Raw genomic sequence first — 23,883 nt, 5'->3', positions numbered from 1 at the left:
TTATCCTAGTTATTATATTTAATGAATATCCATAGCATTAATTATTTAAATTTGTTATTTTACATGCCTCCTTTTAATAATATGAATGCATGTAAGCCTAATATACATATAAATAACAAATTGAGACTTCTTTTTTCTCATATTTCAAAATACATTAAAGAAAAAAATCTCACTTTTATTTGAGTTCTTCCATATAAGCATCATGGCTGCAATACTAATGGGAATATTGGTGGTCAACCTCTTTGTAACAGGTTCAATTTCATTTTTTTATTTGTTTAAATACTGTAAAAAGTGTTTTTTTAACTATAACATAGTACTTCTTCAAACAATTGATTTATATAATATTTATACATATAAAATGTAAAACTAAACATTATAAACTAAAACAAGTTATAAAATTGTTTTTAAACAATCTAAAAATATTACTAATTACTTTATATAAACAACTATAAATTAAGTTCTTTCTAGTTCAAAATGTGATATTCTTCTCACATTAGTTATATGAAAAATATAGGTGCACTATCCATTGGAGTGTGCAATGGAGGATTGGGTGACAATTTACCATCCGATCGAGAAGTTGTGCGACTTTACAAGCTCAATGGTATTGAAAAGATGCGAATTTATGCCCCGAAACAAGAAACCCTACAAGCTTTAAGAGGATCCAACATCCAACTCATTTTAGATGCTCCAAACCCTCAAGAACTCGCGTGTGATCCTTCATTTGCATTGCAATGGGTTCAAACTAACGTGATGACTTACTATCCAGATGTCAAGTTTCATTGTATAGCAGTTGGGAATGAAGTTAATCTGGATAGCAACATGGCACAATATGTTTTCCCCGCCATGAAAAATGTGCACAATGCACTCATTTCCATGGGCCTCGGAGACAAAATAAAGGTATCAACCGCGACATCCTCAGTGTTATTGGGAGTGTCGTATCCTCCATCGGAGGGTTCTTTCAGTGACGAGGCTAGATTGTTCATGGATCCAATTATAAAGTTTTTAGTAGAAACAAAGTCGCCTTTTCTAGTGAACATTTATCCTTATTTTGCTTATAAGGGTAATCCCCAAGATATTCAACTTTCCTATGCCTTGTTTACGGCACCAGAAATCGTGGTGTCGGATCAAGGTCTCAAATACACAAATCTTTTTGATGCCATGTTGGATTCTACGTACGCTGCTCTAGAAAAGGTAGGTGGATCCGATTTAGAAGTTATTGTGTCGGAGAGCGGATGGCCATCGTATGGAGGATTCGCGGCAAGTGAAGAGAATGCAGGGACTTATTATAGAAATTTAGTTAACCATTGTAAGAGTGGTAATGGGACTCCAAGAAGAGCTGGGAAGCCTATAGATGTTTACTTGTTTGCTATGTTTGATGAGAATTTAAAGAATGGAGTAGAAACTGAGAAACACTTTGGTCTCTTCACTCCTAACAAACAACCAAAATATCAACTTACTTTTAGTGGAGGAAGTCAATTGGCAAAGAGGGTTAAGGAGTTAAGTCTATTTTTATTGGTCTTACATTTAGGTAGACATGTTCTTTAATTGCTTACAAGTTATCAACTTTCATTTAATAGGGAAAGTCATGAATTAGAAGATTAGTAGTGAAGCATAAATGTATTGTTCTTATGTATATAAATAAATGTTATTTAATGGTTGACAAAATTATTTATTGAATATTCTAGTTTCATTATATATTAAATATGAACTAGGATGACACTCACACTTTTGATATTTTTGATAATTTATAACTATAAATATATAAATTATTTAATTTTAAATTTAAACTGATTCTTGATTTTCGGTGCACCATGGGAAAACCTCACCAATCAGGACGTGAATAGTTAATATTTAAAATTCCACTGGAAATTTGGGCAACCGAACCGCCCATTGCAATTTACAACAAATAGATACTTACATTAGGGAGATTGCCACAAATAGATACTAAACAACTTATGTGTGGACGGAGTTAATTGTGATAATTTTAGTTATTCTGATTTTTCCTAAATAATTTCTGACAACATAACAACATAGCAACATAACTTTGTTGTGGCAATCTCTACTTTCATTAGATTTGTAAGAGTGTTGTAGAAGAAAATTCACTTACATGAAAAAAAATATAATAATATTTTATAAGAAATCATATGGAGCGAAAAATATATTGAAATGAAAGTTGAAAAGAATGATATGTCATCTTCTGATTTGATTGAAATTTTAATAAGAGAGAATTTTCTGATTTTTAATCCAATTAAAGGATAACACATTATTCTCTATACTTTATATTTCATGCTCTTTATACTCTTTTTATATTGTTCTAAACCATAAATTGTGTATAGGTAATTACAAGCATATATTACTTTGCTACTAATTGATTATCTCGTTAATTGTTGCTATGTATTCTTTTTAATCTTAATAATGTGAAGGCAGTTATGAATAAGTTAAGATGAAATCTTGAGGGTCCTTCAGGCCTTTGCCAGTAAAGTATATGAGATTGTGTTGTCTGTAATATTCTGCAAGGAACATTGAAATGTAGATTACAAATTTTGAAGTTTATTTTTTCATTTATGTAAACATCATCAACTATTTTCTATGTTTCTTGAGAACTATTCCATAAACTTTTGCCAGCAATATGCTACAACTAATGTAATATTTTCTAGGTTTCTAGAGATTTCACAAAATTCAACATGTACATGATGTGGATTTTTTTTATAGTTAATCATTGTGCATTGTGCTTCTAAAATAGTGGAGTCAAAAAGAGATTCTCAACTAGACTTCTAAATTTAAGAGTGATTTGATGGGAGACCTTAGTCTTGCAAGCCTATGCATTCTTCATGTACTAATTAGTTATAACAATTAACTTAATTTAAATAAAAAATGAATTCTTTAACCTTTTTGGAGAATATTAGTTATGATAATTAGTTTTGTGTAAGAAGAGTGATACTCTATTTGAGAAGTAAATTTTAAGTTTTTGCGAGGAATTTTCAGATACAAGTGTAATCTTATCATAAATATAAATGATTTGTGAGGTAATTGGAGAGAAATATTTTCACACTTATCTGTAATATTTGTAACATTTTCACTCTATTTTAGCTATTTGATTTTGGACATGTTACTATCCATGCATGTAGAATCATATCACATATCTATGATTTTTTTTAAATAATCAAATCATCTTCATAGAAAACCTACATGATTTAGATCGTGAAAATTGACATTTAATTCAAAGTGCTTTCAATATCTCATGTTTCTATATGATTTTACCTATTAGATTTTTCAACTTCTAAGTATACGATTTATTTTAATTCAATCAAAATCTTGAATTAAACTAACAATAGTCATGGATAAAAACATAAATTTCAATGCAGTTAGAAAGGTATATATCAAAGAGAATATCAGAAAATCATCAATTTGGGAAATAATGGGAGGGGAATGGAGACACAATGGCATGGTAATACAGATAATGGAGGACAGCATCTTCTCTTTTAGTTATTTAGAAGAAATATCACAAATATTTTCTACAAAAAAAATACCATGGGTTATTCACAGCCAGATGATGGTAGCAAAGACCTAAAATGATGTTGATCTAATCAAATATATTAATCTTTCAATGACGCCGATTTGGATCCAACTGCATCGCCTCACTCAAGTCTTATCCACGGAAGATACTAGCCGAAGAATCGCGGATGACCTAGGAGAAATAACAAAGATTGATGCACGATTGATCAATTAGAAATGGATATATAATTTTGTTAGGATCCGAGTAAACATTGATGTAACGAAACCGATCAAAACAGGTAGGAATATCACAAGAGAAAGAAAATCAAATATTTGGTAACTTACAAATGTAAGAAGTTGGGTGATGTCTGATTTGGTTGCGATACACATGTACATGGACATGATGTTAAGTAATGTTCTAACCCAGTAGATCACGAGGGAATAAAATTTGGCTTTTGACATGAAGTTTACTCATTTAGTACAACTCCACTACATGCCATGGTAAGCTCTAAAATTATAACATATAGTTTCTGTCTAACAGGATCGGATCGGCGCATATCAACATGCGCCGAACATTAAAAAAGTTCACATTCACATAGGAGATGATGAGATCAAAACCAATGTGGCAAAACATTCATGTGATTATCATAAAGATGTATGTAATCTAATTAAGCCTTGTGAATCATTTAACTTGACGTGTTGAGTTGTGAAACTTACATTTATAATAAACTTTACAAAAGCTAATTAAAGTTTAATAGGTTTTTGTTTGTGTTTGGGCTTGACCAAGAGTTATTTAGATTTTATTATTTGAATGTTTACCATATAAATATGTTGTTGTTAAGAGTTTTACATATTATAGTAAAATTTTAGAAATAAAAAGTGTGAAGAAAAATTATGTATTCCTTATTCTTCATAGTGAAAAAAGTAATTCCATCTCCATCCGTCCAAAGGTAAAAGTCTTTGGAGTGGCAGATGAAACTGATTATGCGTTATGGAGGATGTAGATTGAAGATTATCTATACGGAAAGAAGCTTCATGTTTCTTTGAATGAGAAACCAAAGAAGATGTATAAAGTTGAATGAAAACTCCTTAATAGACAGGTTTTGGAAGTTGTCGATTGACGCTAGCCAAAAGCCCAAGACTATTGCTCACAACGTAGCAAAGGAGAAACCACCACGGGTCTGATTAAAACTTCCACTGATATGTATGAGAAACCATTATAAATAATAATAAATAACATTATAAATAATACATATCGGACAACTACGATAATTGAAAGTTCGTCGATTTCTCTAGATAGTTTAACATAAAATACTAAATTATATATATATATATATAACGATATATTATAATGTTAAAAAAATGTGTTTCTATATATATATATATATATATATATAAATGAGACGATATATTAAAAAAATGTGTTTCGCAAGATTTTATAACATAAACTCATCCGTACATTTATATCATTAGTTAAATCTTGTTCAATATAATGTCACAAAAAACCATCATTCATTTTATTGCGAAGTTATTTCTTCATGTTCTTTATTGCTGAAAACGGTCGTTTAAAAATAGCGGTAGAAACATTTAATGTCAAAACATGATGAATTAATTTAATCAACTTAAGATAAATTAATCAAACCATTTTATTAAATTAACAATTCTGATCTTTAAATTATGTATTCAGAGATATTACAACACATCTAAGTTGATAAGGCTTCATCTTTATATATGAACGCCATATATATATATATATGTGATGAATATATATATAATCATACAGATATATGATTAATTAGAACACTTGAGGGTGAATGATGTATGTTGTTAGAAGATGAAATTAGAACACTTTCATTAGATTAATTTTGAAGAGTAGAAATTTTACTTAGAGAGCTTTCACTAGTTTTTCGATCTCTCTTATAAAAAAAATAAGATATTAATGTCTTTCATTTTTTTTTAGTAAATTAATGTTTCATTTTGTAGATACATATACACTATTTATTATATAATATTATTTAGGTAAATAATTAATGTCTTCAAACTATATTTATATTGGTTGGGAGATAAGAAATTGGAGTATAAGGATGAAAAATGGAAGGAAAAAACTAAGTAAACATTTATCGAACAATTGAAGTGTGTAAACACTCATTTTTTATCCCCAATTTATAATTTTTAAATAATGTCAAACCAATAAATTTATTATTTTAAAATTTTCTATAAGGACTATCCCATTAAATTAAAATAAATAATTAGTTTAAAACAATAATGAGATTTCAAATAATTAGATTCTGAATTATTATTGGATATATAAATAAATAAATAAATAAATAAGTTAGATTGAAAATATATCTAGAATTAATGTTGTTTTTATTTGTTTTACCCATTTTAAAATAATAATAAATAAATAAACGTCACAGATCACACGAAATGCACGACCGCGACTCGAATGGCAGCGGGATTTATAGTGTAGATTGTTTCCTTGAAGGATCTAGAAAAATAATAACCGAACTAAATAGACTAATGGGCCCTTGAAAGTTATCGAGACACGAATGACACGAATTTACAAATGGGCCTTTAAGTAATCTCTTGAAGTTGAAGCTATTATAAATGTATATTTAGGTCATTATATATAAAAGGGATAGAGAAAGGATAGAGAAAAAAAGACAATAAATAGAGAAAAAATTGACTCCAAAATCGTCATCAAAGCTGCTTCGAAACTTTCTGCAGAATATGGAATTCACCATCTAGTGCGATATAGAAACAAGAGAGCAAAATATATAGATTATATCATTGTTAGGATGGAGCTATTTTATGTTTTTGATGGGTTGAGAAAGGACCAAGCTAGGTCAAGTTCTAGGAGTTTAAAAGCTTATTCAAGCTTTTAGTAGTTGTTCATGCCGATTGTATGCTTTTAATTTACATGCCAAGTTACAAATGAATTTTGTTTTTAACACATTTGAGTTTGTGATTTTTTTTAACCGATTAACACTATTTCATTAAGAAGCCTAAAAAATAGGAGGGTTAATAATCCAAACTAGACAAACCCTCTTTTGATTGTAAGATGACAAACAAACGACTCAAAAGTTTCTGAATGGTAACAGTCAAACCACATTACAAACTCAGATTACAATGAACAAAGACTATAATTTATCTATCACAACATGTATTGTCTCTATTTCCGTTTTATTTATAATATTGCATTCTTCCACGTCCCCTTCATCTCTCGTTCTTCATGAAGAGAGATTGAATTACAGCAAATGGTGATATATGCATGCTCCCATTGTTTAATTTTTCTCTGTATGAACTCGTACTGATATAATAAAATGTATTCTTCTTCAGGATTTCAGGCTTTTGTCAATGTCTTTGCTTCAGTTTTACGTGTTTGAGAATCAACAACTTTAGTTTTCTCTTTGCTTTTCTTCTCTACTATATCTTTGCTATTATCTTTTGTCTCTTCATCTTCCTTGTCTTTAGGTTTATCTACTTCAGTATCTCATGTTTTATCAATTTCATTGATTTCTGTATTATCTAATTTATCTTATTTTCTTCTCTACATCATTGCTTTCTTTCTTCTCTAATTTTTCATTAATTTCTTCTTTTGCATTTTTCCTCGATGAATGCCTTTAGCATTCCAAATATGCTCTTTGATTCTTGATTATTCCGTTTCATTTTTATGTTTTTCTTTTTTTTAAGCTTTTAGGATTTTCTGCTCTTCCTCAATTATTTTGGCACATTAGTGCTAGCAAGTTGAAAAGTATTATAGAAAATACACATATGTTCCCTGCATTCATATGAGATTTCCATGAATGTAGATTTTTATTTTCGGTCAATTAATGTCATGTTCTTTGGCAGCATACTTTGAGAATGCACTTTAATGATTATTCTAGAAAAAGTAAGTTGTTCTCCTTTTTTTGTAATTGGGTCCAATTTTCCCAATAAACTTGCAAAATGACTTAAAGATTATGTATTGCTGTAACCCCTAAAAACCCTTATCCCGTGGAAACATCGAGGTTTGAGTATTTTAACATCGATTTGCATGTCATGAATCTTTTCAAAATAAAACATTATTTTAAAATATTTTAAATAATTCCTGTCAGTTTTTAAAATTAATTAAAAATAATTAATTTAGATTAAAATTTAAATAATTTGAAGATTTGCCGTTATCAAATTATAATTTGATTTTTTAGAAATATGTTTGTTTAAATTTATTAAAAATAATTAATTTAAAAGATTATTTATTTGAAAATAGAGTCGCCAATTGATTTTTAAAAGTCAATGAACTAGCATATGTGTACAAACATATTTTAACTAGAGTTTTTTTTTAAGTTCGTAGTTTGATAATACTCGGAAAAGGGCTTTCGCGCTTCATCCTCCGTATCCGTTTTGAAAATGATCTTTACTTATAAATTTGACTTTTGAAAATCGTTTGTATAACATTTTATTTTAACTGATTATTCTTACAGACCTAAACATGCGTAGGTTTGTGCGTATTTAAAGAATTGTAATAACAATTATTTAAATGATGGTACATGTTGTTGATGATGACTATGGAAAATATCTGAAGAACAATATTATTTTAAAAAGGCATTAGGTTTTAAAAATAAATTCCAAACATGCCTTTATCAAAATATGTTTTTACGAAAATATCCTAAAAATATTTTGAAATCCTTTTCTAACTTTCAAGATTTTTTTATAATGATTTGGGTTCAAAATTACAAAAATAATTTTGGAATTTTAAAAGAGAAGACACATAGGCCTTAGGACCAGTGTCCTAGGTCATTAGTTCGTTTAAACAGTCATGGCTAAAAAGCCCTCGGTCTTGGTCAAGAACCCCTCGGTTCGGGTTCATGATCCTTGGTCGGGGTGTTAAGGCCTCTCGGTCCTTGGCTAGAATTTTTTGTCGGGTGCTACAATTCCTGGTTGGATGCCTCGGTCTAGAGTGGAAGTCATTAGTCTTCGGGAGTTCTCGGTTAGGAGCGAGACTCCTCGATCCTAGGTCTGAATTCTATGTTGGACCTCTCGATCCTATGTGGAAGTCATCGGTTCTAGGTTTGAGAATTCTCGGTTGGGTGCGAGACTCCTCGGTTCTAGGTCTGACATCTCGGTCGAATGTAAAAATCATCGGTCCTATATGAAGAACATTAGTCGAACCTCTCGGTCTTAGCTAAAAACCTCAGTCGGACCTCTCAGTCCTAACCAACGATCTTCGGTCGGACCCTAGTCCTAACCGACGATCCTCGTTCGGATCTTTCGGTCCTGGTCGGACCCCCGGTCCTCAAGAACATCAAAATTACAGGTTTTGTAATTTTGATGGGGGCTTGGATTTTTTATCTAAGGGCTTGGGTAGCACAAAGCTCCCATGATATTAAAATCATCATCCTAATGTATAATTTGACTTAAGTGATGATTAATTCGTTCAAAATAGTTTATGACCAAAAATTGGGTTTTTGGTTTTAAAGTTGTTTTGAAGTGTAAGGAATTTGCCAATAGCTTTCTTATACTTCATATACTTGATTGATACGAAAATATGAACACTAGTTGTTCATTTCGACCAATTCAAGAACATAAAATATTCATTTATTTTGAAATTTTTGATTTTGATCAAACATGATCCAAATAGTTGTCCAGCATCATTAAAAACATGTTAGGAAGTTTTTTAAGTTGTTGTTCTTGAGGATTAGCTCAAGAATATAAAACCGATTTTTTAAGTTTTTAAAATTCAAATTTGAGTTTTTCTTTCTAAGACCGATTGATCGGTTCTGGCTTTCACATAAAGCTTTTAAATGATCCTGGGATAGATTTCCAATCATCAAATTCAAAGACCATACATCATATAAACTTATGAAAACTAAAATATAAAAATTTTAATTTCAAACTGGAATTATGAATTAAAGGGTAATTGGAAGCTTACCAAGTGTTAGAGAATCATCCTTAGACCTTAAGAAAGCTTTAGAGATGCTCATATCCAATCATTAAGGCCTTATGCAAAAAATTCGAAACACTGAGCTTCAATGGTAGATTTTTTATTCCTACTAATTTGAGGTTGGAGATTGGATCTTTTGCCTTTGGAATTGCTAAGGGAGTCAAGTGGATCGAATCATCCAATATCCATTTATGGTATTTTGTTTGTTCTTTCGACCAGTTGCCAGAATATGCCTTAATTAGGTCTATGGTGATAGGATAAATGATCACCGAGGTAGGATAATCATTTCACCTTTTGAATTAACTAAAATGGTTTATTGTAGGCGGAGTTCCATCTTTGAGAAATTAAACATGAGACTTGTTCTTATCCTCCGGCGATCGCGAGAAAGAACACAATCGGGGGATGAAACGACGTTGTTTCAGGCACGGACGCGGAGCGATCCATTGGCGTTCTGTTAGCACGTCGTTACAATCTAGGCATTTCGTCGTGTTTCATCTAACAAACGTTGGTTGATTTGTTGCCACGCGGACGTGCGCTCCTTTGGCTGCAGTGCACGACGCGACGTGCTCCTAGGCGTTGGATGAAAATCCAGTGTCCATCTAAAGGTTGCGGTTTCTACTATAGTAATCCTTCTAAATTTCGGCTACACCCGATTGCGAATTTTTTTTTTGAGAGGGGGAAACGGTTAAAACCATTTCATTAAAATCCCAAAAGTGGGAGGGTCGTAAATCAAAACTAGACAAACCCTAACTATAATTGAGGATGATAATCAAAAGACCCTAAAAAAACTGATTAGTAGCATTCATACATTCTAAAAAACAGATATTACAAACAGAAAAGACTACATTTAAACCTAACCATCCCAGACTTGGATTTTTGCATGTCATCTATTTTCATTGAGATGCATTATTCCTCTTCCCCTTCCTCTTCCTCTTCCTTTAACGATAAAAAGAGATTGTATTGAAGAGGATGATGAGTATTGTTGATTCTCATTTTAAATTCTCTCTTTGTATGAGCTCGTTCTGATTTGATAGAAAGAATTATTTCTGAGAATTTCAGGGCTTTTACCTTTGTTATCTTCAACTTGAATTTATGTATTCTTGTCTTCATTATCTTCAGTTTTGACTTCAGACTCCACATCGGTTTTGGAATTTTCTTTATCGACTTTAGAATTCTCTGTTTTACCTTTGAAATTTTTGGTGTTTTTCTCTTGAGTTTCCTCAACAACAACTTAAGGTTCATCTTCCTTTTTCATCCTGATCTTTCGCATTACAGAAAACTTTATTTTTCTCTTCACATTGATTCCCTTTACTTACTTTCTTTCGCTGTTTTCCTTTTTCTCAGAATCTTTCTTGTTTTCTTCCTCTGCATTTTCCTCATTTTTGTTTTTTTTATCATTATCCTTAACTTCCACAATATGCTCTCCCATTCTTGATTCTTCCGTTTGATTTCCCTTCTTTTTTTCTTCCCAAGCTTTCATGATTTTCTGTTCTTTCTCAATTGTTTTTACATATTTAGTACTAATATGTTGGAAAGTATGACAGAAAGCACATCTATTTGACCTCCATTCATATGAGATTTCCATGACTGTGAGCTTTCCATTCCTATCAACAACTGTCATGTTTTTTGGCAGTGTACTTTGAGGATGCACTTCAATGCTTATTCTAGCAAAAGTAAGGTGCTCTCCTTCCTCTGTAATCTGGTCCATATATAATAGTATCCCCAATAGACTAACAAAGTGACTTAGTGCTTCTACATTATACATGTGTGTTGGGATGTTCCTAAGTTTGAACCATATTTGGGTTGTTCTTTGACTTATTTAGTAAACTCAATCAATTCTTCATATCATCTCTCCAATTTCATACAGTTGAATATACTATTTTTAATTTAAATCATTTATTAATATTTAAAATTAAATTAATAAATATATAACATTATATATATAATATTAATTATTAAATAATATTATAAATATAAAACATAAATAAGTTTGGCGTATAAACTGAATCAAATATACCCAAGTTTAACGATTAAATAAACTGAGACCATATCAAACGTACTTTAGAATAAACTGAATAAATTGACGTCAATAAACTGATCAGAATAAGCTGAATCAAACTAACCCTAAGTTAATATTTTTTTTTTGTCAACCCATAATATTCTTTTCCAACCCTATTTATTAAAGATAAATATTGCTAATGAGAAGAGACATTTACAATAAAATTGAAAAAAAAAAAAAAAAACATTATTGTTTTGTAAACAGTTTTAAATTGGGGTTTCACTTTGTTGATCTTAATTGACCCAAAAATTAAGTATGTAAATTTTCATTAATAATTTAATTAATAAAAGTGATGGATAGGATGAGATAATGACATGTATTAGGCTTAAAATATATTTAATCAAAATGAATTTTGAAACTAAGAAGAAACGATCGTTTTCTTTTTCGAGGTTGGGATGATAGAGATAGAACAATAAGAGAGAGAAATTTGTTTGTACTTTGTAGCATAGGATCCACGTCAATGGGGGTTTACGTGTCTCAAAAAGAGGCAATTTTAATTTAAGATATCTGCCAGCGTCAAAAGGATGTTAACAGGGTGGTGCCACACGTTTCAATATTACACATAATATATTAATTGTAAAGATGACCCACAAAAAAAAAATAGCCTTTTTGAAAAAAACCACGTAAATTAAATGAACTATATATTCTTAATATTGTAAATTATTCTTAAATTATAAAAAAAATGTTCTAATTAATAGTTTGAGTGATTGTTAATTTAGATTAAATCTATTTGATCCAAACATGGTAGACATTGGATAACAATAATGTCGCTATTATTATTTAATCCTCTATCATGTTTGGTAGGCTAACTACTTTTAGAATAATTCATATTTTTCATCGATGCAAATTAATTTGTAATCTTATTCATTCTAAATTTCGTTTTAATATAAAACTTATCTTGTGATTCAGTTAAAAAATAATAATATAGCATATATATGATCCATTTCTTTGACCGGCCGGTTGTTTAAATGTTTTTCAACATTATTACCACATTTTGAATTGTTGAAATAATTTGCTGATTTTCTGTATATTGTTAAACCACAGAATCATACGAAGGAATTACGATGATGGGTTATGCTAGTTCATTAAAAAAAAAGAATCATATAATATAATTTAATGTTTATCGATTCGATCCGTTTAAAGGCGCTAATAAAATAGTTAGTGTGAAGTAATTTGTGAGATTTAGAGACTTTTAAAGTTTTTCGGTCTATATTAACTAAATATTATGATGATTTTAATGTATGCTTTAGATTATTTTTGTTTTCGGATCAATTTGAAGACTTGAATGATTTGTTTGATTTGTTCTAATAATAAATTATAATTGAATAAATATTTATTAAGTCTATTTAAAACGTTTTAAATCAAATTTAATAATATAGGAGTATTGTTAATTTTTTACATTAAAAATCAAAATTCTAATTAAGTAGTGGAATTAATTCAACATTAAAGTATACTAGAATGTAACCCGTGTACGTATTTGCACGAGTAATATATAAAAATTAAGAAAAAGAAATTACGGTAAAAATGTGATAACATTTTTAATTTTATTTTTAATTGTTTTAAATTTATGGACGAGTCAACCCATAATCCGACCCAAGTATCCATTTACTCTCGCATATATATATCCAAATTAACCACATCTCTCAACCCGACAATCCAGACACTTTAAAATTTAAGCATCATTATATATATATATATATATATATATATATATATATATATATATATATATATATATATATATAATTTATATTGTTAAAATATCGTGTGTTATCAAATTTGATGTTAAATTTAAAATATAAAGTTTTATTAATCTAGTTGTTTAAAGGGTTATATTTATTTGATTAGGTTGAAGTTTGAAACATACCTATAATATATCATTTTTAATTTTATTTTTAATCATTTTAAGTTTATATGCATTAGTCCACAATCCAATCCAAGTGTTCATTTACTCATATATATATATATATCCAAATAAATCCAAATAAAGCACAGCTCGACACACAAATCCGAATACCGAATACTTTGAAATTATATATATATATATATATATATATTTATTTATTTATTTATTTATTTGACTTCATTCATACTTTCCAAACTCAAAGAATCTCTAATTTTTTAGTTTATATAATTATAATTTTATAAAAAAAAATTAAATAAATATCAAGATAATATGGGCTTTCTATGTCCTTTTAATTGAGAGAATTAAAACGTCCTTCTGTTTAATTTGCTTTTTTGTTTCATGGTCAAGCTGTTTTTTTGTTCTCATTGAGTGACCAGACAAAATTATCTAATTAATTAATTATGTAAATGAACTTAATCAAATAAATACTTGATAAATTTATATTCATTTAGTGATAAATTATCAAACATAAATAACATTATTAAATAATATATTTTAATTTAATTTGAAAAATTATTAATAAAATGGTGAGAAATTAATAATCACAGAAAGAAATCCTAACTATCTAAAGGATATGAATATACTAGGAACACATCTTCTTTATATAAAATTAGAAAAGTAAGTAAAAAATAAGAAAAGTATTTAGTCTTAAACTCTTAGATTAGTGTGAGTTTGAGTTATGAAATAGAATAATTCTATTTACAATGTAGTTTATGATAAATATATTAGTCAAAGTGATTAAATTTATTTTTAATTAATCATGGTCAAATTGGCATGCACGTGTTAACTTATTTGGCTTAATTTATTTAAATAATTTTGTTTTTTTACTTATTCATTAATCAATTAATTATTTAAATAATAAACAAAACCTATTAGTTTAGTTTGGGTGTTTTTAAGGAAGGATGTAGTTTAAATATAAAATTCAGATTTTAGTGTATGTCTTTGTGAATCAAACATTTTAGTTTAATAAAAAAAGTATGAGTTTGTTTAACTACTAACTAGTAAGTCTATTATTTATTGATTTCTTATTATATTTTTTATTATCACTTTCATAATAAACAATGAAATAAATAAATAAAAATAAAATACATCAAACTTCAGAAAAAAATAAAAAATAAAATATATATATATATATATATATATATTTTGATGGTTGATGTTTATTATTTTAATATTTTTTTCTAAAATTTAATTATTTAATATATATTTATTATTATTAAATTACTTAATTTATTAATTAAAATAATTTTAGTTTTATAAAATTTAGATTTTAAACCATAAATATAATTATATTAATTTAACTAATTAAAATTTTAATAAAATCCACTAAAAACCTTGCCTAACAAACATTAAACAAATTCAAAAAATAAGATCCTATCTAAAAAAAAAATAATATTAAACCTTGTTAGATTAGTTAATTTTTTTTAAATCAATCCTAATAAAAAATAAAATCATTCATTCATGCTCTCATTAATCACATTATTAAATTTATTAATTAGAATACAAAAATATTTTATCATTATATATTATACATTATTGGTTGAATTATTTTAAAAAATTCATTAATAATCAAACATTAATTTATTATCCCTCTAATCAATTACATCCATCAATTTATTAACCAAAACATTAAAAAAAAATTTATTTTTAATTTAAAAATTATTTATGGGTGATTTAAAAAAAAATTAAAATATATTAATTTATAATAATAAAATAAATTTTGTCATAAAATTAAAAATTATTTATATATTTTAATAAATAAATTGAGTAATAGAGTTGATGAAAGAAAAATTAATGATATTTGATTAAATTAAAAAAAATAAAATCTATAAAATTCTAAAATTTTTAACTAAAAAACATATATCTTTTAAAAATCAATTCCCATCCATTTTTTTAAACTAAAATTCATTTAAATAAATCCTTATCCAACCAGCTCAATAAAAAAGAATACCAAACTCATTCAAATTTCAAAACACCTAACATTCAATATAAAAAAAATAAACAAATATAAAAGATATTCTACGCGTCAAGAACTTAGAGAGCGGTGAACGCGTGTCAATAACCAGTGATATCAACGAATCTCGTTTAAAACAAATTATCCACGTGTCGATATTAAACACAAAATTTACTAATAAAAATAAAAAACTAAAATATATTCATAATAATAATAGAGGACAATGGCATAAATGTGAATAACACGCCGATGGGTCGTTTCAGGGCCACATGCGTGTCAGATTAGAAATCCCCTTTCTCTCTCCAAAGCGTTGTCTATTCATCATTCGTCCACGTATTATCAAACCAAAAAGCCTTTTACACGTGGTAACATATAACAATTAAGATCAAATATCAACGGTCCAGATGTTATTTTAGCCATTCAGAATTCTACGTCAAACCAACTGCACATGTCGGATCTCTTTGCCCGTCACGGACCTGACCGTGACAGCTACGTGTCCGTAATTCTACCTCCCCTCCTCAGATATATTGTGATGCCTTCTTTCACCATTTTCTAAAATCTTCAATATTTTGGATCTGTGATCTCTCTTCGTTCCTCAAAACTAAACTGAATTCATTCATTTGAGTCTTTGATCATGTCTGGTATGTGTTGTGGAGTTGTTGGTGAATCTGAGAAGAAGATATCAACGCCTGTTGAACCGAAAACATCGAGAAGAAGGAGATTGGAAGTTCCTCCTTTGAAATTCTTAGCTACCGATTCTACTCCTGTTGTTACGAATGAGAATTTCAGGAAAAAGCAGAAATTGAATGAGAATTCGAATTCGGCGAGGTATGGCATGACTTCTGTTTGTGGAAGAAGGAGAGATATGGAAGATGAAGTAGCAGTTCATCCTTCTTTTTCAAAACGTGGACATTTTTTCGGTGTTTACGATGGCCATGGATGCTCGCATGTGAGTTCAAAGTGCAAGGAACGATTCCATGAAATAGTGAAAGATGCAATCGAAGATAGCGATGAAGGATCATGGAAAGAAGTAATGGAAAATTGTTACTCGCTTATGGATAAGGAGGTTGGAGAATGTTTCTCCACAAGTTCAGATTCATCAAGATCCAACTGTAGATGCGAACTCCAGACGCCACGATGCGATGCTGTTGGATCTACAGCAGTTATTTCTCTCGTTACACCTGATAAACTCATCGTCTCTAACTGCGGCGATTCTAGAGCAGTCCTTTGCCGTAACGGTATCGCAATTCCGCTTTCTTCTGATCATAAAGTGAGTTTTCTAATAAGAATCGATTGATTGAGTTTGTTCTTGTTTTAGTTCTTATTGTTTGTTCCGATTTCAGCCTGATCGTCCAGATGAGCTGAACCGAATCGAGAGCGCCGGCGGACGTGTTATATACTGGGATGGAGCTAGAGTTCTTGGCGTTTTAGCAATGTCAAGAGCGATAGGTGATAGTTATCTGAAACCATTTGTGATATCGGATCCGGAAGTAACGATTACAGATCGTAATTCGGAAGATGAATGTTTGATTCTAGCTAGCGATGGTTTATGGGATGTTATTTCAAATGAAACGGCTTGTAGCGTCGCCAGAATGTGTCTCCGGTCGTCGAAACCGTCTTCTCCGGCGGGTAGTGCCGGCGAGGGCGAGAGATCTGATAAGGCGTGTACGGATGCTTCGATCTTGTTGACTAAGCTTGCATTAGCGAGACGTAGTATGGATAATGTGAGTGTCGTCGTTGTTGATCTCCGGCGAGAATAGTAACGGCGGCGGCGGCGATAACCGGAATAAAAATATCTTTGTTTTTTTTTAATGATTTTAATTTAATGGTCTAGTACAGTTTAATGTATCTTCTAATGTTACGGGCAGAAGAAGCTTAAGACCCGACCCAACCCAACCCGTGTTCCTCCTTTACAAGTAAAAGTGGGGAATAGAACCTACTCTGTCTGTTCTTAAAAAAATTGAACTGATAAGAAAAGTTTATTATATATATTAAGCTAAAAAGAATGTTGTTATTAAATATATATATTTTTATATATACCGATTTCTGCATATTAATATGACATTTGTTAAAAGAAATTGGATATTATTTATTTGAATTTGTAATATATACAGTTGTGGTTAGTTAAATTTACACAATTAATTTGTTACAATTAATAGACCCTGACCAAAAATTGGACCTGCATTGATGAATCAATACGTAGAGTTTAAATAATGTGATTTACAAATTAAATAAAATATGAATCAAGAAGTTGAATGAATTGATGTAGAGTATACATATTGTAAAATATAAGATTGGGAGGATTTTTAGATAGAGACATATTTAAAAACTAGATAAAGATGAATTTGAGTTGGAATGAATGAATTATTGGAAATGATTATTTATATTGATTTATGTTATTAGTAAATTCAATAACATTTTATTTTTATTTGTTTTTGTAAGAAATGAAAATAGTCCTCTTTGGCTTTTATAATTACTCCATAGGAATAAGTAGTTAAATATTCAAAGAAATAATAATTCATTTTGACTTATATACTTGTAAAACTGACTCGTTAGAATGCATGTATAATTTGTACATATTAAAATTGGTTCATTTATAGTTTTGTTATAACTATTAATTTTTTTTACATAATTATTATTTTATTCTCTCTCATTCTCTTCCTTCCTCTAGCCATTCACCCTACAATATACCGCGTTTAGTTTTAATAATTTTGCAATTAACAAATTATAATTAAACACAAATTTAAACTCAATTTTCTATATATTTATTTCAGTTGAAGCGTGTTCTTTTCAAATATTATTTTATTCATCCTTTATGGATTTCATTTCATTTTAATTATTTTATTTGTTATTTTTTATATTTTTTATATATTTAATCTATTTATAATCATTTTATTTATTATTTATTTAATTTATTTTAATCATTTTATTCTTTCTTTATCATATATTTAATCTTTTTAAAATTATTTTATTCATTTTTTTTCATCTATTTTATCTCTTTATAATAATTTTATTCATTATCTCTCAATTATTTTTAATTTTTTATATATATTAATATAAAATTATTATAATAATAATAAAACATAAATTTGAATATATTTTACACAAAAATATAAGGGTACACGATAAATTTATTATATATATAAGATGAGAGTGAAAATTTTAAAATTTAAATGATGTGCAAATTTGATAATAGATATAAATAATAATATTTTTTATTATTATTAATATTTTTTAAATCACTAGTAAAATTACAGTATGCAAATCATTTATTGAGAGTTGAATTAATAGATATAAATAAATCATAATAAAAACTTATTTATATTATATATATATATATATATATATATATATATTTAAAATTATATGTTAATAAAAATTAATATATTAATTAATATAATTTATTTTAAAATATATTATTTTTGAATTTAAATAATTTATTAATATTTAAAATTATATATTAATAAAAAAATAATATACTCATATAATTTATTTCATATATTAGTTTTTAATTTAAATAATTTATTAATATTTAAAATTAAATTAATATATATATAATATTAATTATTTAATAATATTATAAATATAAAAAATAAATAAACTCGATGTATTTAAGTTGAATCAAAATTATACAACATTAACAATTAAATAAGATGAATAATATCAAATATACATACGAACAAGCTGAAAAAAATTAGCTTCGATAAAGTGAGAATAATCAACCTAACTCTTAGCTTTTCACTATCTCTGGCGCCGTAAATCTTTTACCAATTGGAACCTTTCTATAATAATAGACGACCACTCCCAACCAGACTTACTCGACTCCTACAATTATTTCCGACCAGGCCGCCTGTTACAAGCGTAACATGCTGGCCTCGGTCCGGGCTTGATTGCGGATGGCCAGGACCGAGAGGTACCCAAAAAGAGTCGCGGGTGTGCGGCAGGGTACCGGAGATGAGGAAGTCTAGGGTCTGGCGCTTTTGTGAAGCGCCAGGACCGAGAAGAAGCGTGTCGAGACGAAGTCGTGTGCGGGCGACTGAGGTGCAGGGTTTCAGCCGAGTTGTCTTGGCTGTGTGTTGGCCAGGACCGAGAGGGGCCGAGAAGAGTGTCGAGGGCGTGCAGCACTGGCCCCAGAATGCTAAGTAATCAAAGTTGCTGTCGGACTGAAGGGTTGAGTACCAGGACCAAGAGAATGATGTTAGCATGCGTTTGTCAGACCGAAGGGTTGAGTACCAGGACCGAGAGAATGATGTTAGCATGCGTTTGCCGGACCGAAGGGTTGAGGACCAGGACCGAGAGATTGATGTTAGCATGCGCTTGTCGTGGCACGAGTGTGGAATGCCAGGACCGAGAGAGGTGTTGGCAAAATGTAGGTCGGGGGCCGGATTGCGGAAGGCCAGGACCGAGTGGAGGCCGAAGTGGGGTCGCGTGCGTGCGACCTAGGGCCGAAAGAGTAACAACAGCCAGCGCATGGAGTGTGCGGGCATCAGGTGGGAAAAGTGTGGAGAAGGTAGCATCAGACCGTGGGAAGGTTAGCCTTGCGGAAGCATCCGACCGAGGGGGAAAGCTGACCAAGTGTAAGCATCAGACCGAGGACCGAGGACTGAGGACCGAGGACTGAGGACCGAGTATTTCAGACATGGGCCGGATCATTGTGCATGAGTTAGGCCTCGATCATGGATCGGGCCTTTGGCCGGTTTTGGACCGGTACCCGATCCGACCCACATGGCGACCGAGGAGAAGTGCGTCGCTAAGTCAAAGATGGAATAAGTCTCAGCCACGACCGAGTATTTCGGGAGGGCCCGGTCAAGACCCTATAATTTCGGAGGGCCAAGTCTGAGATGACTTTTTCAGCCACGACTTGGCCAAGGCTGCTGCCTGAGTCTCTAGGTTTCCCAGTTTGTTATTCTTAGGGCTATAAATATATCATGAGCTGCACAAGACGTTTTGTTGGGATCCGGTTGGGTTTTGTTGGATTTTTGGATAGAAAAATATCCCCCACAAGTGAGTGTCATTTTGTGTGCAGCCTTGATAATTTATAGCCTCTTTATAACCGATATTTGTGAGTGAATATATTACAGAGTTGGGCGTTTGCCCGTAATTGTTGTGTGTGTTTATCTTTGCTGAATGTTTGATTTATCATTGTGGGTCTGGGCAGAATTGTTGAGTGAGTTGTTTATTTCTTTGTGAGAAGTGAACCTCGGAGTTGGCTGACTGTTTTGGTGCGCAAAACAGGCCGCACAAGGGCGAAAAACTTAGTAAAAATTCCGCTGCATAATTGCCTTTGTGACACCGCCTCCCAACAATCCTTGACTATAGACAGTGACCGGTTACAATTTCTCCACTTTTGAACTTTTGTATTTCATCTTCAAAGTTGATGTTTCATTTCTTTTATTACTTTGGTATTTTTCTACCTTCCAATCTTGAAATGTTCTTTTATTTTCAATGTCCAAAATGGATATGGTTGAAGCGTGTTAGATGTTACAAATTATCGAAAAGAAAGAGACACGATAATTCTTATTTCTTTTATTTTTTTAGTTTTTGAAAGTTGTTGTTAAGAAATTTAATCCAAAATGAGAGATGTTACGAAAAATGTGATTTCAGATGATGTTATCATTTGAGATTGCATTATTGCTTTTTAATTATTTTTTTTTTTAATCTTTTTATAAAAATGCTGCTTAATTAACTTTTTAATTATGGGTTACTTTGACAAAATATAGTTGAAATACCTTTAGTATAAGGTGAATATATCTAAACAATATTGGGCATAAACTATGAGGATGAAATACCTAACTAAGTTGTAGGTCTGCATCGTGGCAGACCCAGACAGATGGGGAGGCAACCTACCCTTAAAAGTCATCTCCTTGCCCCCAAATTATATTATTAATTACTTAATTGATTATATATATATAAATAAAAGTTATTAGAATAATTTAAGTGACAATAATAGTCCATAAAATATAAAAGAAATCAAATGTCACAATTACGAGTGTTATGCTTAACTTCTTAAATTAAAAAGAATAAAAATAAAAATATATTATGAACTAATTAAAAATTTCTTTTAATTTTAATTTTTTTTATTGTATAGTATGAATGTTTTTATAGAATAGATATTATAATTATGTATATGTTTTATTTTTGTTAAAATTTTTATTTAGTATATATATATTTTTTTAAATTTTATTGGCCATAATTGTTTTTGGGACTCCCATTCTCTGGCCGGCCATGTTTGTCGAAGAAATCACAACCGAACATAATATGTAGTCGATGGTCGTGTGGATACGAAAGTGTTTTCAATAGACGCAAAAAGGTCCCAATTTGTATTTAAGGGTAGTGAGAAGACAGTTTGGTCCGAAGTGTAGAATTTATATACTTAATGATCTAACAACTCTTTTATTTAGATCTAATACGGAAAAATAATTTAAACTTACCTCCAGCCATTCTTCTTAATACTTTAAAGTTTCGATCTTCTAAAACCGATTTATCTCTTATCGATGGTGTTTTTCTTAGATGAGATAATGGCCTTAGGGACCTTAACACTATATTTATAATCCCTCTCTTTCCATCAAAGAGACCTTAATGGGTAGTTACTAGTTAGTGGGTAGTTATTCCAATTATTAAACTTTAATTTATTAATTAAACCATTTAATTCCAACATTCTCCCACTTGGTTTAATAAATAAAATCATATCACAATAAGAAATTTGATACATGAATCATAGCGATAAATCCTCTAAAATTGAGAATCATCTTCTATGTATCATAATGCATCACATTTCTCAATAACAACCCATAAAACTCAATGAATAAACCATATGTTTATTCTAGGTCTGAACTTTATTATTTCTCAAAAACGATCAATATGAGCATAACGTAAATCAAATATGAGAAATCATTACTTATTAGAGTTTCACTTAAAACATTGTTCTTACAATAAATAAAATCATAAAACAGAACTAAGTCCCATTCGTTCTACATGATCCTTGAAATTCTTTGGTGGCATGCCTTTAGTCAAAGGATCAGCAATCATCAACTTAGTGCTAATGTGTTCAATGACCACTTTCTTTTCCTTAACACGTTCTCTAATGGCTGAGTATTCAATGTCGATGTGTTTACTTCGACTACCACTCTTATTATTCTTAGCCATAAAGATTGCAGCTGAGTTGTCACAAAACAATTGCAATGGCCTAGAGATAGAATCCATAATTCTAAGCCCATCAATAAAACTCTTCATCCATACACCATGCGAAGTAGTCTCAAAACACGATACAAATTCGGCTTCCATAGTGGAGGTTGCAATCAATCTCTGCTTTGCACTCCTCCAAGATACAGCTCCACCAGCAAGCATAAAAACATAACCAGATGTTGATTTTCGTGAATCAATACATCCAGCAAAATCTGCATCGGAGTAGCCTACCACTTCTAGAGTATCAGTCCGTCTAAATGTAAGCATGTAATCCTTCGTTCCTTGAAGGTATCTCATCACTTTCTTTGCAGCTTTCCAGTGGTCTAAACCTGGATTACTTTGATATCTTCCCAATACCCCAACAATAAATGCAATGTCAGGTCTTGTACAAACTTGAGCATACATCAGGCTTCCAACAGCAGAAGCATATGAAATGTTTTTCATTTGTTCTCTTTCGAGATCATTCCTTGGGGATTGGTTCAAACAAAATTTATCACCCTTAACAACGGGAGCTATACTTGGTGAACAATCTTTCATCCGAAATCTTTCTAAAAGCTTATTGATATAGGTTTCCTGAGACAGACCCAAAACTCTTCTTTTTCTGTCTCTATGTATCTTAATGCCAATGACATAAGACGCATCACCCATATCCTTCATATCAAAGTTCTTAGAGAGAAATTGTTTCACCTCATATAACAAACCCTTGTCATTTGCAGCAAGTAGAATATCATCCACATATAGAACAAGGAAACAAAACTTGCTCCCACTGACCTTTTGGTATATACAATGATCCATAACATTCTCTACAAAACCAAACGAAGAGACAACATCATGGAATTTCAAATACCATTGACAGGAAGCTTGTTTCAATCCGTATATGGATTTCTTAAGCTTGCATACTAAATGCTCACCATTACTAGAGGAAAATCCTTTAGGTTGTTTCATGTATACCTCTTCCTCTAGTTCTCCATTGAGAAAAGCCGTTTTCACATCCATTTGTTGCAATTCTAAATCAAAATATGCAACTAATGCCATGATTATGCGAAGTGAATCTTTCTTTGATACAGGAGAAAATGTATCCTTGTAGTCAATTCCTTCCCTTTGAGTGAATCCCTTAACAACAAGTCTTGCTTTATATCTTTCAATGTTGCCCATTGAGTCTTTCTTTGTTTTGAAGACCCATCTACATCCAATGGCTTTTACACCATCAGGCAACGCGACAAGATCCCAGACTTCATTGACAGTCATAGAATCCATCTCATCCTTCATGGCGTCATGCCAGAATTTTGATTCTGCACAACTTATAGCTTGTGAAAATGTTTCAGGATCATTTTCGGCTCCGACATTAAAATTCGATTCTT

The 23,883-nt window shown here is 30.3% G+C and overlaps 2 protein-coding genes across 2 annotated transcripts; both read left to right on the top strand.

Moving 5' to 3' along the window:
- The first annotated feature begins 202 nt into the window (after positions 1-202).
- On the top strand, positions 203-1,545 carry LOC124935249 (glucan endo-1,3-beta-glucosidase-like). The gene is made up of 2 exons (XM_047475694.1): positions 203-251; positions 515-1,545. The coding sequence occupies exons 1-2, from the start codon at positions 203-205 to the stop codon at positions 1,543-1,545; spliced, it is 1,080 nt and encodes a 359-aa protein (XP_047331650.1).
- Positions 1,546-15,879: 14,334 nt separating this feature from the next.
- On the top strand, positions 15,880-17,326 carry LOC124935958 (protein phosphatase 2C 37-like). Its single transcript, XM_047476402.1, has 2 exons — positions 15,880-16,607; positions 16,681-17,326. Exons 1-2 carry the CDS (start codon positions 15,972-15,974, stop codon positions 17,095-17,097), a joined length of 1,053 nt encoding a protein of 350 aa, XP_047332358.1. The 5' UTR covers positions 15,880-15,971; the 3' UTR covers positions 17,098-17,326.
- The last annotated feature ends 6,557 nt before the right edge of the window (positions 17,327-23,883 follow it).

The sequence above is a fragment of the Impatiens glandulifera genome, chromosome 4 (assembly GCF_907164915.1).
Source record: "Impatiens glandulifera chromosome 4, dImpGla2.1, whole genome shotgun sequence".
NCBI lineage: Eukaryota > Viridiplantae > Streptophyta > Magnoliopsida > Ericales > Balsaminaceae > Impatiens > Impatiens glandulifera.
Note: the sequence above shows the minus strand (reverse complement) of the source record. Positions and strands in the feature narration are given on the sequence as shown.

Coding starts and splice junctions, on each gene's coding strand:
- LOC124935249 (XM_047475694.1), top strand. CDS start 203: ATGGCTGCAATACTAATGGGAATATTGGTGGTCAACCTCTTTGTAACA. Junction 252..514: donor GGTCAACCTCTTTGTAACAG/GTTCAATTTCAT, acceptor TGAAAAATATAG/GTGCACTATCCATTGGAGTG.
- LOC124935958 (XM_047476402.1), top strand. CDS start 15,972: ATGTCTGGTATGTGTTGTGGAGTTGTTGGTGAATCTGAGAAGAAGATA. Junction 16,608..16,680: donor CGCTTTCTTCTGATCATAAA/GTGAGTTTTCTA, acceptor TTCCGATTTCAG/CCTGATCGTCCAGATGAGCT.